The sequence below is a fragment of the Aulonocara sp. 'chitande type north' Nkhata Bay genome, linkage group LG12, assembly GCF_057382095.1.
Source record: "Aulonocara sp. 'chitande type north' Nkhata Bay isolate Kocher_YH1m ecotype deep benthic linkage group LG12, A_spYH_male_GT1.1, whole genome shotgun sequence".
Taxonomy (NCBI): Eukaryota; Metazoa; Chordata; class Actinopteri; order Cichliformes; family Cichlidae; genus Aulonocara; species Aulonocara sp. 'chitande type north' Nkhata Bay.
Genome location: NC_141355.1, coordinates 28,559,970 through 28,579,153, shown reverse-complemented (window position 1 = coordinate 28,579,153; position 19,184 = coordinate 28,559,970). Strand labels below are relative to the sequence as shown.

Below are 19,184 nucleotides of genomic sequence, written 5' to 3'. Positions count from 1 at the left end.
GTGTTTAAAATGTTTTAAATTTAGATACCATAAATATCATCACTAAGAAAAACAAGCGAGGAGCCAGCTGCTTCTGTCTTCACCAGACAAAAGGCTACAACACCATCTGGTGGCAGATGCAGAAACAGGTCTATTTTTGCTTCAAGAAATGCACGAATCAGTGGTAACTTCTCAATGATGCTCCAAGTGGCAATGACAAATCCTTCCCACAGTTTTCTCAAAAATGCAACTGATTTGGTTTACCAGGATTTTCCTAAAGATAGAAGCAGTTTAAAAAAAACTTAAAGGAGTGTGATTTGCTGTATCTGGGATGATTGTCCCAGCTGGCAAGATGTGACAGTCACCCCTCCATGTGGTTAAAGTTAAATCACAGTGATTGTTGACTGCAGACATTAGTGTCTTAACCCTGTCTTACTGCCCAGCATGCAACCTCCTTTTGAACACCTGCTCCCTGGCAAACGTACACATGTAGCTAAGTATTTTAGATTTTTTTCTTCATTGTGTGTTGCCTCCTTTACACACACAGGAACACACAGTTCTTGTGCGGATCTGTCTGTCAACACAGCGGTCCAGCCCGGCTCTCCCCACTGCCTGACTGACCCATTCATCTCCCGTGTGGGCTGTAATGAGCTGACCCTCCCCATTTGGACCAACCTGACAGAGAGAGATTACTTTAAAGTCTGCATGGATTTTCTCCTTTGTCCCCTCCTCCCCATTCCTCTCCCTTGAAAGTGGCTAATTCAAAGTGCATTAATGAGGAGCGATGGATAACACACTCTTCTTTTAATTACCTTCCAACCAAGTTCTTCAGGGGAGGTCTGGTGACTCCCATCTGACACTGGCCTGTTTATTTGGTTTGGTTTTTACCATGTTAGACTTTTGTGTGATGCATTATGTAGTCAGAAGAGATCATGCTGAAGCATTTATGGGTTATAGGGACAACACGTTAAAAAGAAAAATAATAAATGCACAAAATACATTTAGATAAAAACAGTTTTTTCTTAACGTACATCTTTTAAAAAAAATCTTCAATCTATTATTGGCGAGGCTATTGAACAAACACGGATTATGCTAATATTAAGAATAAAATACTGAGGTATTGTATACACTGAAATGAGCCACTGGAACATGATGTGAAGAGCTTTTTGTTGTCTGTTTCCTAGTAAGCACATTCACAAATTATACAGGGATGATTGATGGTGCATGCAGACGATGAGAATAATTCTACATAATAGTATAATTACAAAGTGTGATGCAAAATAATTGTTCTGGAGCCAACAGGGACCACTTTCCCCAATGAAACACAATTAGGTAAACTGATATAAACAGAGAGCAGGATTTGACAGAAAAGCTTAGGGAGTAAGATAATCACTTAAAACAAATCAACTCCAGTTTTGTTTGGATGATGAAATCGATTGCTCAAACTAAAAAATAAAATAAAACTCACTATTTCATGTGTATGCTGTTTTATAATAGTTTCTTTATACACTTTGTTTTGTTTTTTTGGTAATAAAACAAAGTCTTACATAAAGTGTAGTAACTAACTCAAGCATGATCCTCAATATCAGTGCTCACCAAACCTGGTATGGTAAAATAACACATACCAAAGTTTAAGCTATTGCTTAAACTTTCTTTAAACAAATAATGCAAAAATCACCCTTAGTCATAGGGATTTGGTGGCTTGATGTTGTTTTTGCAAAAGCGAATACATTTACCTGCTGGGTTAATGATTTAGGACCACTTTTTATTGTTATAGAACACACTTTGGTTCTTCAGGCCATGCTCCTATTTGTACAAAGTCTCTGGAGGCTCCTGTATGTCAGACAGTGGCCTTTCAGCTCATATCTTGGAAATCATTTTTTCAATTTCAAGCAGTGACTGTGGGGAAAAAAAAAGCAGACACTTGTCTGATGTTTTTATTTATGTGAGTCAGTGGCTAACTTGAGAGAGCCTGAGAGTACCTTGTGGCAAGACAGTTGCCATTTGTTAGGCAGGCAGGAACAGCGCAGAAGACAAGTATATAGTTGAAGGTCTTTAATTGGCTGTTAAAACCTCTTACTCCTTCAAAAAATGATTTTAGGTCAGCTCCAAATACTTCTAGCTAAGTCCTGGGCAACATTATTTATCTCTTAACTCTTCGGAGGAGGGGAACTTTTCTTGCTTTATATATTGACAGACTTTGCCTGAATGCTAGCATAATGAAAATCTTTTTATACAGCTCATACTGATCTTGTGCATCAGTTTAAAATATATAAAATAAACATTTTCTTCCACCTGCTTAGAGTTTCCTCACACTCTGAAACATGTCTGCTCAAGGCAGAGATGGGTGGGCCTTTAAATGTGTTCCTTCATCATTCAGGCTCACTGTGGTCTGGGCAGTCTTATCCAGCCTAATACACATTGATTAGTCTACATAATCAATGTATTCAATGACAATGATTCAGTACACTGCATAAATTTATCGACTGCAATCAGCTATAAACAGCAGCCCTTTTTTCGTCCACTTTCTGTTTTATTAACTAGGTTTTGATGGAAAAATAATTCTCTGCAGAGTTAACAGACATATTTCATTAAGTGATTAAGTGATACCGAGGTGAAATAAAATCTATTGACCATCTGTCTGGATTTTCTTGAGAAAAAAAAATGGCATGAACGATTAAAAAACAGCGCTGCGAGCTACCAGACAGCTACCAGAAGGTGGCACTGTTTAGCTGCTGTTGGCTTTACTGGCAGCTCTTTGTTACTTGTTCAACCTGAAGAGTTTCACATTGAATTATCTTTCTGTCTTAACAAAGGTGAACGAATAGCAAAACAACAAATACAAGCAAAAATCAGATTCACCCAGGATTAAAATTCATGGATTCAGAAAATCAAATCACAAAATTAGGCATCACAACAGTTGGATGATTTAGTCACATACCTGCTTTATGCTGTAATACTAAACCAGTTTACCCAGCTGTATTCTGCTTTAACCTTTGAAAACAAATCTACCCTTTCAGTGTAGGTGAGAAAAGTTTTCGGGGAATACCAGAACACACTTGTCTGCTCTTACAATTTCAAAACCCCGTCTAGAATGAAACAGAACGCCAAGTGATATATCGTTTTTCACTAGACAGTTGAATAAAAAGAAAAAGTGCAGTAGGAAAACCCCGACGTGAGGCATGTAACTTTGCTACTCCTGGTTTCCGTGGCCATGCATGACCAGGTCATGTAATGAATGTTGATAAAGTAGAAAAGCCGCTTTAATCAGGACGGATCACTGTGCAGAGGTGGAGAATGTCAGAGAGAGCAGGCACAGCTGCTTAGTGAGAAATCCAATATTGACTGTCGGGATAAATGTCCTGCATATTCTCTCATCTGTCCCAGGGGCCGTGGTATTATGCCTCTCACGTTAGCACTCCTAATTGGATTAAAAATGGCTTGTTATTGGGAGAAAAATGACTGAAAAAACTATCACGATTATTGCCTCTCAACAGTGTTGGCTCCCAGAGCTGAAGAGGTGACTGTCAAAAAAAAAGCAGTTTGTTTGGAAACAAACTTGCTTTGATTGATTGTGTTTTAAGCTCAGACTAATGTGGACAGTGCCATTGCATTCAATGCCATTTTCTAGTATTATACAGCAATCACAGTGTGGTATTTCTGGAATTTATCAGCTATTTTTACACATCAAATTTCCACTTCATTTATTTTCAATAGTAAAATAATAAATAATAATCAAATAAAGTGTGTGTGTGTGTGTGTGTGTGTGTGTGTGTGTGTGTGTGTGTGTGTGTGGGTTTAAAGGTGGTTATGTGGTGTATGCATGCACGCCTGCCTGTGAATGCATGCGTGAACAGAAATGAAACAGACAAATCCATCAGACGTCCACTGGGTTTTGGTTTGTGTACCACCAGGAGCACCCATTAACAGAAAATAAATGCTTGACGTCATAAACCTGACAGAGTCTCATTCATACTGACATTCGGGCTAAATTACACATAAAAGCACTGATAACATCATCATTAAATATTGATTTCTAAGGCTGGTTTAAACAAAAGCATGTCTACACATAATCAGCAGATGACGGGATTTGGTCAGAGCACAGGAAGGAGAGTTATATAAAAAGGGGCCTCTTTTCATAAACATCTTTTCATAAACATCTTAAGGAGCAAAAGAAGAGCTGCTGAGTGTAAGAAAGGGGAAGAGAGGGTGGAAAAAAGAGAGGAGTAAAGGGCTGGGGGAGTAGAAAGAGATTTAAGGCTGAGGCTCAGAGCAGATGTTAGTGTTGATGATGATGGATGTAGGTTGTTGAGATGCAGAGTTGTTATCATGAGAGGCACTCGCAGACTCTTCACAGCACACTTTCGCCCAGATGTCACTGTGTGTGCGAGTGTGGGTGTGCGTGTGTTACACAGCAACAGAGAGGAACATGGTGAAATGAGCAAGGTACGTGCTCAAATTAGACACTAAATCTACTTTACCGATGCTGTTTTTTTATGAAATTGTGGATTCAGTCTTCTTTAATGAAATGAAATTTGCCCTTTACATCAACTACAAGTAATAATAACAATGAAGAAAAGCAATGAGATACAACAAAGGAGAGTTTAGAGACTGATTGGCACAGATGAGGCTAATGAACAACTATCTTTTGCACTCTTGGGTGCAGACATGGTGAAAAGCAACTTCCTCTAAAGGCCTAAATTGGATTAATTTGAAGATTTTTTTTTTTTACCTTTATGAGAGAGGTTACATTCTCTTCCGGAAAACCGTGTGTCCCTGGGCTACGACATACATCCCTGCAATCATCCAAATCAACCAGAAACTACACACACGCACACACACATACAGGCAGAAGGTGGTCTGTGTGTGCGCGTGTGTATGTGTCTGTGTGAATGGGACATGTTGAGTGGTGGTAACCTGCCCTACACTCTAACCACATAAAAGGTGCAGGACAGAAACATGTCGGTAATTGATTGCTAATTAGTTCTTTTGTTGTTGTCCATTGTGTGGTGACAGAGCTTTGCCCTGGGCTGTCTATTCACACGCAGGCTCTGTGGCCTCACAGCAAGGCAAAAAGCATAGTCACACCATAATGAGAAAGTCATATATAACTGCAGCAGATGACAGAAGCTGCACTACAAACCCTCTGCAAAGGACTCTTGACATAACAGAGGAAATGGTGACCCTTTTTTATGAATTCAAGTCATATGTCACAAATATTTTTATTTTAATGCAAATAGAAGAAGACCTATGTGAGTATGGTGATAAAACCCCCTCCCTGAGCTGTATGTTGCTTTACAGTATACGTTGCAGCAAACTATGTGTCATTTCTACTAACTTGGTATACCCACATCTCTCTCTCTCTCCCTCTCTCATCAGTGCATGAGAAATTACCTAATGAGGAATGGGTCGCACATTTCCACAAACTCATTAACCCGCGAGCGAGTGAGACTAATTGCAGCGTTTGGGTAATGTGATTTCACATCTGTTACTGCAGCCCAGGACACAGTAGTCAGCACAGGGCCGGATCTGGTGGGCTGAGCTATGCATAGAACTAGATTTAGCAGAAACACAACATACACTCAGGCTGACACCACTACAGCTCCTGTCTGAATGGGTGGAGCAGTAGTCATTTTGGCTGTGGCTGTTATCGTTTTTGATCAACTGCCACGCAGTATCTGGTAATTGCAAGTCTCTGGAGAGTGGGTGGGCCTCCTGGATTCATTGATTGACTCCCACTAGGATGTAAATACTGTTTACAAGATGGATAAGCAATGGCTTCAAGTTATAATGTAAACAGTCAATCAGTTAAAAAAAAGAAACAACAACTTGGTAATTAGTAAGTTTTAAATTTCTGTTTTACAAAAGATGGCATTTACTTTGAAATGTAACGTGAAAGCAGAAAGGTTGGTCGAGTGGGTTAAACATCTGCTTCATATCTCAGGTTGACACTGGTGCTGGATTGCAGCGTTTTCCATTTTCATTTACATTCATAACGATTTCCATTGCTTTCAGTTGTTTTTAGGTTTTCCTTCCTCTGTATATGCTGGTGTGTTATACACTAAACAATGTAACACAATCACTGCATTTGTTAGTGTAGCCACTTGTGATCCTGCTGGGAACATATGACACATCCTAAAATACCTTAAGTCAAAAAAGTTTTTATTGCTTGGTGGAAAACTTTGTTTTAGGCCATCTCATTCAAGTTAATTTCTCCAAGCAGAAGCACAGGCTTTTATTCTCTGGCTCTCTCATATATACACACAGAATGGAATAAATGAATTTTTCAGGGTCTCGACTTGAGTTGGTATTTCCAATAATTCCATAAATGACTGCAAACAAATTTATGCTAATAGAAAAGGTGGGAGCCAACTGTTTAATATGGGGAAAGTAATATACTTTTGTTAATTATGATTAATCCTTTGTTTAACCTCACAGCATTGTTACAGAAACTCCAATTATAAGTTTACAGGCAGTGGGACTGCTTATGGTAATGCCATATCTCATCAATTACCATCCCGTGACCATAAATTGGCCTCAGCACCGGCAGCGAGATGAGGTTAACACGCTGATTAATTTGAGCTACTGTGATTTCAGGCTAAGCTGACACTTACACTCTTTGACACAGACAGTGAGGTCTGCTAACTTTCATAATGGAAAAATTGTATTTACCACATTCAGGGCTGCTTCTGAGGCTATAGACATCACACATCACATCAGGATAATTTAAAATCAAAGCAACATAAACAAGGTGAGAGGTTTTCCTATTACAGAACTGATTGGCAAGTAATGAGGAATTTTAGATAAATGTCAAATGATGAAAAGGTACAAAAGCAAACTGCCTCATACAGTTGATTTGTATTTTTTGTCATGATGTGCATGTAATGTTTTAAACATTATAGAGCTAATCATAAATCTGATGTAATGAATAATGAATATTATCCATTACATCTGAAAACATGTCAGTTTACCAGATTTGGGTTAATGATTAGTTTTGATTCATAAATGCTTCACTGGGTTGCATTTTTAAATATATAACTACCATTCTATTATCTGTTTCAGCTTGGTTTTACCAGCTTAATTGCCGACTCTTTACACACTAACTGTGAGTCTACTACATTGGTTAAGTTAACCACATGGATCAATTTTGTCCTGTTGGAAGTGACAAAACATATTATGTATATATAACTTATATATAACTTTTTTTATGTGTAACATGTAGAAAATGGTAAGAAAACTTCCCAAAGCAACATCTAAAATATCATTTGATTTAATTAATATGGTGTTGTTATGGTGCTGACTGACAGGCACACAAATAGTGATTTGCCCATGAACACGTTATTGCTAATGCATTGTGGAACAGACTGAAGCGCACAATATTGAGCTCCACGCTTAATGTTTATATAACACCTCTGATACACTTGCCAAGAGCTTGTTGCTGTATTTTAATCATAATTTTAATATTTTTATATATATTGTTAGTATGCGTTTGGATCCTTGTGTTTTCTAGCTTACTGACAATCCCACTTTTAACAGGTATGCTATTTACATTGGTATTATCCAACATCCTGGTCTAAAATTGCTAGCTATAACCATTTGAGTTAAAATTGCATGATGGAAAAGTCCTAAACTGATCCATATGTTATAAACTGTAAGTAATTAAACGGAGGTATCTCCGGTTTTGATATAATAACAATATGATTAACAAACATCCACTAGCTAAGAGCAAATGACAGCAATTTACTATTTCCTCTCTGGCTCCATATTAGAATAAACTTTACATTTAAATCATTGATCAAATAAAGTGGTTGCTGCTTTCCACGGTCCTGGTTTTGTTCCATTCATAGAATAATATGTGGATATTTTCATGTCGTCTAGCACTCCTATAATGACCTCTTTGGATAGCATAATGGAGCAATTTTTAACTTCCTTTTTAGCGTGCTAGGGTCATAGCACCAACCTTTACCTAAGCATATAAGTTATACAGTATAAGCTGGTGTATTCCTTTGAGTCGTAGCCTTGCGATCCCTCCGTTTAGTTTCAGTCCATCCAGCGTGTTCAGTGGGATGACCGTCATGGTTAAAATCAATGACCGTCACATCACAGCGCTGACATCTCAGCCTGGTATCTTTACCGCTGCTGTCTGCCACCATAAGACCAGTCACCCTTCACAAACCCTTTAACCCTGTCTCCTCATAAACCCTGCAAAAACACCTCTTTAGGTCACTGAGCAATAACCAAAAAAATAATAATTTGTGCAACAAAATTATGTCATATAGCAGTCAGACGCGTACTGATAACATGTAACTGTGGATAATCCAAGGCAATGGATAGTTCAAATCGCCTAAACTAGTATTACAGTAGATATCGTAGCAAACGCTTCACCGTCCTTGGAAATGTATTCAAAATAATCATTATGCGTTTAAATTTAATGGAGACATACATCATTCTTGTTTTTGACATTCTTGAAAATTATTTTTATTTGTTTGCTCATTTTAAATTGGTACAAACCCGTCAATGTGGTGCATTTCGATGTAAGATCAAACATTTAAGAAATGTGTCAAGTAATATCACATACAATAAGTTAAAACATGTCACAAAAAAGACCAGCGGGTACATAGCAAGAATGTTTTATCTACACAAAACATCCTAAAACAGAGTAGGCCTACTGAAAGATCGCCCGTGTGTGTGTGTGATCCCGTCCCATGCAGACGGGACTGAGGTCACCAAACAAAAGCACCTGTTCAGTCTGAGTGGGCACCGTTTTCTCCTTTAATTATTAAATCCACATGCACAGTGCATGCCCGAGACACAGTTCAGTAGGCTCACTGTCAGTTTGGTGCGTGTGTGTGTGGCAGGCTGCTATCAAAATACCCAATCTTATAAATAACCGTTTGACATAACACAACCTCACCTGAACACAATAACGTGCGTAAAGACACGCTCAATGACAACGTAAATACGACGATTGTTTGGCTCTCGGTAATTAGGGCCTATAGTCTAAAGATCATTACAATAGTATTTATCAACAATAGCTGGTAAGAAAAAAATCCGTTTGAATTAACGAGATAAATGACCCCATTTTTTTTCTTCCGTTTGTCAATAAATGTTGTCCTTTTGTTATTATCATTATTTGGTCTTTATGAGGTGGCATTTACCTCTTTTTTTCTCTCCTCACATTTAAGGCCTGATTACTTCATTCGTTCTCTCATTTTGATCTAAATAGCTGGATTAAAAACAGGAAAAAAGAAGGAGCCAGGCGGGGCTGGGAGAGGGGTGTTTGATGGAATAGGGTGCGGTGTGGTCAAAAGTCACTAAGTGAAACTCATGGACACTGTGTGCTCCAGCGCTTTGCGCCTCAGAGACGCGATGCTCGTTCCTCTCCACATGTCACTGTCCGGGGAGCTACACAGCTGTGGGGAGCCCGATACGTTCGTAGGGCCGGAGAGGGAGGCCGACATTCCTGGAAAAGGCGTCTGGTAGAGGTGGGACTGCAGACCGGAGCCGTTGGAGGACAGGCCGTTAGAGAGACCCATGGAGTTTGGTGGCGGGCCTGGACCAAGGCTGCACTGTGACAGTGACTGCGCCATGCCTGGCTGGCGACCCAGAGCGGGGGGGAGCTGCAGCTGGGAGACCCCCGCCATCCCCGTAGCCCAGCGAGAGTCGTTGGCGTGGAAGGAGCACAGGCTGTTCTCCATGGCGGCAGCGGCAGAAAACTGTGGCAGGCCCGGTGTTGGGAGCAGGGTACCCGGTGCACGGAAAACATTAGTGGTCTTCTTCCTTTTCTTCCACTTAGCGCGTCTATTCTGGAACCAAACCTGAAATCAGAGACACAAATCGACATTTAGAGGTACTGAGAAACATACGTGATATATTTCTTGGGCACTGTGTGTTTATTTTAACCAGGAAAGATGCCACGTTCTCATCCATATGAAGCCATATTGCAATGGACACAATAATAGCATTCTTCACCATAATAATCTCATTTTGAGGTGGAACTAACTAAATTTAATCGAATTATTATTAGACCTCTTCTCTTGGCCCAGGACTTTTCTAAGGCCAACCACTTTGAATAATTGTTGGCCAACAGTCAGAGAAAATTTTAATAGTGTACTTATAACCCCAAACCTCAAAATAAGCTTTTGGGAGTGCCGAAAGTTTCGAATCTCTAAAGATGAAGCGAAGTATTTCGAAAGAAATTGTAAAAAAAAAAAAAAAAAAAGGTTCCAGTAAATAAAACAAAAGTAAGAGAACATTTATATTCTGTAGGAGACAGAAATAGCTGTGGTGTAAAAATGTGTGCGTCAGAGGGTTTGTTACTCAAGTTCTGCAGCAAGGAGTCGAGCAATTTATCTTTCTAACATCTTATTTACAAGCAGATTAACTGAAAATTGCCCTAAATATTGCGCGGGCTTAAATACAAATGGCCCGCATCGCTGTACAGCATCTATGCGAAAATAAAAAATGCCCGTCTGTTGGCTATGCGCGAGAAAACCCACAAACACACCGAGCCATACAGCTGAAAACGCACGCGCGACACCGCTGGGCTTTATAAAGATTTCATCTTCGGGTGTGATTAATGCGCGCACGAGGCCGTGAGTCGATGCCTCCATATTAAAAGTGAAATCTCGCTCTCATTCCGCTCAGCCAGCCGTGAAACGTCGCCCAAACCCATTACACTCGGGGGGAAAGAAAATGCAATTTCTCATTCCATTAAAAAAGTACAATATATTCTTGAGTCCTATTAAGACGTCGCTGATAGAGCATTTTAAAGGAGAGAGGCTGTGTGGAGGCACGCGCTCGGGCCAACACGCCCACTCAAGGCTGCACCTGCACGGCCTGCACTAATGTTTACCAACACCGACTATGAGCCGGCATGCACTGAGCGGTTAGGATCCTGCACTGGTTGGAATAAAGAATGGATTATTACGGTGACTAATGATTATACTGGTTTTATTGCTTTCAGTGGGATAATTTGCATGAATTTCACATCACGGTTTAATAACCCGTTCACTGTTATAAATAAGACTGAAATTGGTTGGTAATGTGTTTTGTTTATTAGAGCCTAGCATGTTCCTTCTCTCTTTAGTTTTCTCAAAACTGTCAAATAATCACGTGCGATTAATAAGAGAGATTTTTTTTTTTTTTTTACAAATGTGTAATCATATTTTGTTACGGAAATTCTCATAAATGTAGTCCGAGAAAAATATCTGGAAGGCTATCTTCTAGTACTTGAAGATTTATTTTATTAGATGGTTAAATAAATGAAAAAAAAAATCAGAGATAATGATCAAAGCCGTAATGCTCCCCGTGTAATTGTTGGAAGTACAAAATTGCAAAATAAAACAAAGAAACGAAAAAAAGAAGAAAAAAAAAGTCTCCATGAGTGGCGATACACGGATTTTTTCTGGAATTTGTAAAAGCCAGATGACCATCGAATTCCTCATCCTCAAATGAGAAATGTTTCAGTACCTTGGACAGAGCCCTTTGTGGACCGGATGCTCTCACAATTAAATATTAGTCAGATATCAGGTTAAAGTTGAATATATTATGGGATACTTGCGTCATGCAACTCAATTTAAGCAGAAACTATTTTCTTAAACAGTTATTACTGGAAAATCTGGACACGGCGAGGCTATGCTATCGTTTTTATGCACAGTGATACTGGGGAGAGATATTTCACACGCGGTACCTGAAAAAGCAAAATGTACTCCTTTACTTGAAGTATATTGTATAGACTCTCATTTAAGTCTTGGCTTATTGTAACTTAGACTGAGCAAGTGGCGCCATTTCGATGGTTAGCTTTGAAATTCCAAGTAGTTCATCCAAACTTGAAACGTCCACAAAATATGTTGGTATTGGGTGAAAATTAACTACAAATTAATTAGGGTAAAATGACAAATGATTAAAAATAAAAATGTCTTTTAATAACACAGAGGCACGTGGTTTCCTCTTGTGACACAACCGATTCTGTTCACTATCTTCCAGGCGGATTGAAATGGTAATTATTATGATGATGATTTTATTTAATTTTTTTGTATTTATGTATTTATTTTGGATATTTACAAATCGTAAAAAAACTGTTTCCAAAGCCCCACCCTGAATTGTTATGCGAGTCTCTGCATTATTGTATTTACCTGAACTCTGGACTCGGTGAGGCCGATCCTTAGCGCCAGTTCCTCCCTCATGAAGATATCAGGGTAGTGGGTTTTGGCGAAGCTTCGCTCCAGCTCATTGAGCTGCGCCGGTGTGAAACGCGTCCTGTGCCGCTTCTGCTTCTGCTGGCTTGTGGTCTGGCCGGAGTTCTGCTGCGGCTGTTGCTGCTGCTTCTCCTGCTCCTTCCCGTTCACCGGCATGCCCGCAGAGTTGGATCCTACAGTGGCGATGTCTTCACCCGGCAGGAGAGTGGTTCCTTCAACAGAGTCTGAACCAGGAGGCATGTCTCCCGGATGCCCCTGGTCTGGAACTCCACCTCCCAGCCGGCATTTGAGAGCTTCTCGGTGTCCGAGTAAGTCTGCAGCATCCTTCATCCCTGAGAGGATGAGTAGGAGAGGGGATTTGAGTAAATATGCCGAGTACCGCAGCGTCTTATAAACAAAGTTATATGAAATGCTTTGAGTCTTTAAAATATAACAGGCAGCACAGGTGGCATTAAAAACACAATATACTAAATTTACGTTGGTATTTTATGGTATAATTTTTCTGTGCTGATAAATTACTTATAAATTGCTTCGACCAACGATAAACCACTTAGTTATTAACACAATTAACCACACAGTCTATTTATCACTTCACAACGTTAGACAAAAAGTTGAAATCTTACACTGGAGTTTAGGGCCGGAGTTTAGTGATGATAACTCACCGAGCCGAGCATCCAGGAGGTCGGCATGAGAGAGCATCGCGTACCGCTCCAGGGCGAAATGCGCTCCAAAAAAAATCCTACAACTTTGGGTCAATTTAAAAAGTATATATGGTCTAAATGAACGAAAATTCGGTTTGTGGTTAAAAAGGAGGTCCCTTGCATTATAATGTCCTTTAGAGCGATGGGGAGGCGCTTATTAGTTGAAAGAACCCGTGAGCTTCCTCAAATAAGAGCCAATCAGAGCAGGAGCTTGGAAATGTCAGCGACGTGACTCCCCCTTCTTTTTTTAACACAGGCGCGCACGTAAGCGCGCACGCGCAGACCCAAACGCGCACGAAATACTACAATTCAATCCTCTGCCATTCCGTCCTCTGATTTATTAGCTTTTCATGCTCAAATTATCCCACGTTAAACATCTTAATGTGTTTGTTTAATCTCATATAGTCCGTGCCCTGACAGGACTTCCGTTAGTACATAGAAACACATGTAAAATACGGGAGGAGAGCGCATGCAGAGGCTTGTTTTACTTCGTTAAAGGAGCTGACACTTATTTGAAAGGGAAACTGTATTGTCACTCTAATTGAACACATCAAAATCTTAATTTTTAAATCCCTTGACTGTATAATTCAGACTGTTCACACAGTAAAGCCAGGATTCGTTTAGCAAATGAAGGGACAGAAATCTACGGTTACAATTTTAAAGCTGGTTGCTGTTTATTTATTAAGGGGAGCAAATTGAGTCTCTTTTGTACTTATCAGTTTGGACATTGGTCATAAAAAACACAAAGGCAATAAGAACAAGAAACGTTATCACACCAGACCTCCTTCTAACCCCTCAGAGCCCCTATTCCCTCCCGTCCTTGGCTCACAAACAAAACAAATATAGCTCCCATTCCCTCATGGCAGGTGATTTGTGGAGACAAATCGTGGAAATAAATAAATAAACGAGTACAGATGGATTTAAACACCGTCGGTGATCGGCCGCTTTAACTCCCATCGACTTTTCATCAACACTGGCCCAATTAAAGGTATTTAGGCCTGCTTGGTTCAAACAAAATCAGACGTGGTGGACCCTAAACGATTGTGCCCCTTTAGCAGAAGTCCATAAGTAGGTCTATTATACAATTAACAGGACAGCGCATTGATTTGCGCTCCACTCTTACTTCTCCAGACAGTGCTGGTTAGAGAAGGCTTTTGGCAGATGTCAGGGTGAGCCTGGTGAATAGACCACCGCCTGGGACTAAATAGGTTTCTTTTCAGCCACACAAAGGAGGCGTCCGAGCGAGGACTCCTCTCTCTCTCCCCTCCTGCACCACATGGAGGCAGCTCATCTTTTATGCTCCTCAACAGCAATCTGCCGGGACGCGGGGAAGTAGCCTATATGTGGCACAGCGTGAAAACTTAAGGAAATGGACTGGTGCATGGTGCACTGAGATGAGGAAAGCTGTGACCATCTCCCGAAGGTTCAGGAGAAGCAATCAACAGCAGCAGCAGCAGCAGAGGCTCGATTCGCTTGATTCAGACGTGTAGACCAGGAGAGAGGAGAGGGACTCACTTTATTGGGAGTTGTAGGGCCAACACTGCGTTTGTGAAGGGCCCGAGCCACGAGATGGTCTGTATGCTGTGGAAAGTGTTTGTGAAAGTATATAAATATATACAGTCGTTATTATTATTATTATTGTTGGGCAAACTTTGGGCACTTTTTTGTTACATGAGTTATCCTTTTACCACTAATCAACAACAAAAAATGCAATCAAAATATAATAATAATAATAATAATAATAATAATAATAATAATAATAATAATAATAATAATAATTTTTTTTTTTTTAAAGTATATTATTTAAAATCCGATATATTTTAATGGAAAACACCATATTTTAATTTCTCTACATGGACATAAAATGAGACGTGTTAAAAATCGATCGTGGCCTATATGTTTTAAGTTACTCATCTGAAGACCTACATGGTATAGTAACGGCCTGGATGACAGATATCCCCTCAGCTGTCCGATCCACAGACTGTAACTTATTGCTGTAATAAGAAGGACCCACTTGAAATGGGTCTATGTCTCACTCAGCACTCAGCCTCCCTAACTGGACCACATCAATCTTCCCCAGTAAAAACACACTCACATAGGCCTACAATCCTCCCGGGTTAATGCGGCGCATCTGAGTGCGGAACGGCTGTTTACACGCGAGGAGACACTTTTAATGGAAGCGCACCAAAAACAAATGCAATTTTGTAGAGCAATTTCAAAGATCAAGAATTCCGTGTCCACCCTCTCCGCGGTTTTTTAGCAATCAAACTGCGTTAAATCCATTGCTCATACGAGCCTTTGCAGAACAGGTTACAATAACACAAAGCAACAAAAGGCAGATGCAGGGATAAGAGCCTTTACACCACAACTGAACTGTAACCTGAGCCAGTAGGTAAACTGGTTGTTTCTTATGTTAAGGCCTATTGCATCGCCTTCCAGGCATCTGCATTCACTCAGTTATAGAAATCTAAAAAGGAAAATCGATTTTCCATCTGCAGAAACGCTTATCTAACAAATCACGCTGTAGTTCTGTGCAGGTGATTTGACAGTCAGAGGAATAAGAAGCAGACCAATAAGTGCGTTGCATCAGAGCCCGAGAGAGGAGAGAGCGAAGAGCCGAAGACAGGCGAACCCATTAGAGGCTTTCCTCTCCGGCCACCCATCCTGGCTGCACCACCCTGTGCATCTCATGCTCCAATTAGGCCCGTTGCCCTCCGCCTGGTGTCCGTTACTGCTTGATGCGGTGCACAGAGCGGTAATCACGGCATCAAATAAAATAATCAGCAAAGAAGAACGATTTCCTTAATGAGAAAGAAGAGGCGTATGTCACGGAGAAGGTGGTGTGGTGTTCTTGAGTGCGTGTGTGTGCGTGTTTGCATGCGTGCGCGCGCATGTGTCTGTGTATTTGAGAGGTTATTAAAATAGCAATGAAAGTCACAATAGGTGTCATTTACATTGGTGTTCAAAGTCTCAGCAGCTTTCAAAACGTCTCATTATATGTGGTGTTAAAAGGCGACCCCATGCTCAGGTGCTCTCTGTGTGGGATGCTCGGATTTTCATTCATTTGTTATTAAGAGAAACAATGTGAACAACCTCCTGCTGCTGATGATATATGGCTCATGTCATCAATGTGACTCATGGCAGTCAAAGTTACCCATAAATATGAAATGTTTCAACATGGTTGTTAGTTTAGTATGTATAAAGAAAACATGGTTCACGCATACATGCAGCACCTACCCAGCCATGTTTCAGTAGATTTCTACAGCTTGTTGATATATTGTGATGGGCCACAATAATTTCACCATCAAATTGTACAGTTATTGGTCAAAAGTAAGATTTTTAAAAAAAATTATTCTTCTTAAACTTTATATCCCATCAATTTTTTCTTGACATAGTCAAATTCTGTCTTCAGTACAAAAGTTTCAAACCTCTCTGAATGTGGAAAAGAATATTTATTATTATATAGTATTACTTAGTATTAAATAAAAAAAATATTCTCCACAGACCACTGTTATCATTTGCTATACGCTGCTAAATTTCTCTGAGCTTACCAAAGTAGTCACCAAAATGACTCAAAGGTCATTTAAAGTCCAGGGGGACTGCAGATGTTCTTTTATTTACAGTCTAAGTCAGGTTAATACTAAAAACCCAGATAAATGTGCATTTAACAAATATCATCCACTGAAGCTGAATGTAGCTGCAGATACACCAACATACAAAGCCATGTTTTGGCATTAAATTAAAATGTAATTTTAAAAAGTTTTACACTGAAATGTTTTTATTGAAAATACAGAGGAAAAAATTCTTTAATTATGACCACAAAGGTCTAATCTAGCCCAATGGATTATTTTGTAAAGGATTACGACAATAATTATTTCACTTTTTTCAGTTAAATGAACAGCAATGCCCAATGAAGTCATGCCAGTATTTCCCGTACTCTTACACATACACCTTTCCAGTTGCAGTAGACTCTTGTGGCTTGTGTGATGTGTGATGCTCGAAGTAAGTTCACTATCAAATTATACATTTTGTCAAAAATGAAACAGTTGGAATTTATTTTCTATCTAAGCAAGTTATTCAGATCATAGACTAAAGCTCTCTAGTTGTTTAGTCCCAAAATCTCTTCATGTGCTTTTGAACGTCTGTTGCTCTGCTGTGGTCTGCGATAACACATGTAAAAAGACATTCTGTCTAAATTACACCATTTTTCATTTTTCTCCATTCAGTTCAATTCAGTTTTATTTCTATAGTACCAACTCACAACAACAGCTGCCTCGAGGCATTTTATATTGTAAAATGTAGGGTCAGCTGTTCATGAACTGTTCTGTAAAAGGGTGGTTTGCTAAATGTTATTGTTTATTTCTCTTTTACATAACCTATAATATCTATCTATCTATCTATCTATCTATCTATCTATCTATCTATCTATCTATCTATCTATCTATCTATCTATCTATCTATCTATCTATCTATCTATCTATCTATCTATCTATCTATCTATCTATCTATCTATCTATCTTTATCTTGAAGCTTGCATGTTTTCATTACCTCTTACTATTGTCAACAAAAACCCTACTTCAAGCAAACTTAACTACAATATAAATTATTCAAATAAGTCTTCACAACTGTTTAGCACAGTCTGTTGATCTATTGTGTTTACACTCAGTCACTTAAGCTCCTCCAGTTGTCTGCAGATCTAATCCCTTTTTCCTCCCTGACACCTTGACTTTCCCTCCAGTTCTGCTCCAGCTATTAGAATATGTTCTTTCTTAAGTCTGGTCATTAGTTAGGTCTATTACTGTGGCTCCATCATTAGGAAGCTGTAATGCATCATTGAAGGTAATGAGTGCCTTACATTACAGGTGCCAGGGAGCCTTGGACACAGTTAACGAGACCCCTTTTTACACTGTAGTCTGAAAACAATGCCAGTTTAAATAATTTCAGCCACAAAGGTGTTAGCTTGATGTCACTGTGTTTTAGCAAAGGCTATTCCGAGTCACATTTAGTAATGTGTTATGTATGATTTTATTGATGAAAATATCAATTGTATGCTACTCTAGTAAAATTGAGAAAATAAACATCAAATTCTACAATAAGAATTATATAAAGTGTGAACAATTTGGTAATATTATCCTGACTTAAAAACTATAGGTATATTTAGGTCAACACATATACTTTCCACACACAATTGTGCTCTTAAAACACCAGATAAATGGGAGGACTTGGGTCAGTAGTGTCTCTGAGTAGCTTGAAATTAGAAACATGTGCTGGTAATTATGAAACTGCAGCAAAGCCACATCATGCAATTTAATGCCTCAGCAAATTAAAGAATAAATGGGATCAGTCTCTTTGACCTTGCTCAGTCTGATTTGCCGAACTTGAGCTACCTGATACTTCAAGTGTGTGGCTCACTCACTCTGAGACATATATTGGCACACATACCAAAAAGGTTAGGCAGAGTGTGACAGCAATGCAGCAACCCCTCTAAAAATAAAGCTAGAACGAACACACACACACACACACACACACACACACACACACACACACACACACACACACACACACATTGTTGTATTTTTGTGTTGCTGTCGCCTTGCAGCTTCCTTGTGTTTTCAGTGCGTTACTCACCAGCCAGTTCAGCTCCTCTCACTCTCTCACAAATCCCACGCTTTCCCCATCCATCCATTCTCTTTATCGTCCTCTCCTCGTCTCCTCCCTCTCTCTCCTCCCTCCTCTCCGCCACATTTCTGCCGCTCCTCTTCTAAACACGGCGCACTACCCCTCCCAAGATTAATTGATCATCAATTTAGCTCTAATTTGGACCAAGTCAGCTGGTAAATGGGGCAGTTTTCCCTGATTGTTAGTGAAATGTGTGCAAGTACATTGATAAATTTTGATTATTTATCAATTACAACCAAATGAACTAAATCTATTGAATAAATTCTAGCCTGATTGCCATAATAGAGTTTGAAAATATGGCTATTGATAATGATTCCGGCTAATAGTCTTTTCCGGTCGTGGTTGCTGGCTTGTCGGAATGACAACACAAAACTCATTTTTCACAGAATCAGCTGAGTGAGTGCGAGGCCGATCTTTCATTAATCAGTCACATTACGGAGCTGATACGCCATAATACGCGACGCTTTCCTCAGAAAGACTCTAACACTTTGTCATATTTTATGTCAATTACCAGTCATTTCGTTGTGTTCCATCAAGACATCTTGTAATAGTTAACATATGCTAAGGTAAAGCTCCCCTGTCCCGCCCTCCGGGAGCTTTGCCGGAGGATGCTGTCTCTGCGTTT

General features: G+C 39.6%; 1 protein-coding gene across 2 annotated transcripts; it reads right to left on the bottom strand.

The window, feature by feature from the left end:
* Positions 1–8,447: 8,447 nt before the first annotated feature.
* LOC147317648 (homeobox protein orthopedia B-like) lies at positions 8,448–12,986 on the bottom strand. 2 transcript variants are annotated; one of them, XM_086312941.1, is made up of 3 exons: positions 12,803–12,986; positions 12,117–12,511; positions 8,448–9,797 (listed from the first exon to the last, which is right to left on the bottom strand). In XM_086312941.1, exons 1-3 carry the CDS (start codon positions 12,876–12,878, stop codon positions 9,294–9,296), a joined length of 975 nt encoding a protein of 324 aa, XP_086169067.1. In that variant the 5' UTR covers positions 12,879–12,986; the 3' UTR covers positions 8,448–9,293. The 2 variants fall into 2 exon arrangements, with proteins under 2 accessions (XP_086169067.1, XP_086169068.1); XM_086312942.1 differs by having other exon boundaries at positions 12,842–12,986.
* Between the last annotated feature and the right edge of the window lie 6,198 nt (positions 12,987–19,184).

Coding starts and splice junctions, on each gene's coding strand:
- LOC147317648 (XM_086312941.1), bottom strand. CDS start 12,878: ATGCTCTCTCATGCCGACCTCCTGGATGCTCGGCTCGGTGAGTTATCA. Junction 12,512..12,802: donor CTCCGGCCCTAAACTCCAGT/GTAAGATTTCAA, acceptor TCATCCTCTCAG/GGATGAAGGATGCTGCAGAC. Junction 9,798..12,116: donor TCACCGAGTCCAGAGTTCAG/GTAAATACAATA, acceptor CTCTGATTTCAG/GTTTGGTTCCAGAATAGACG.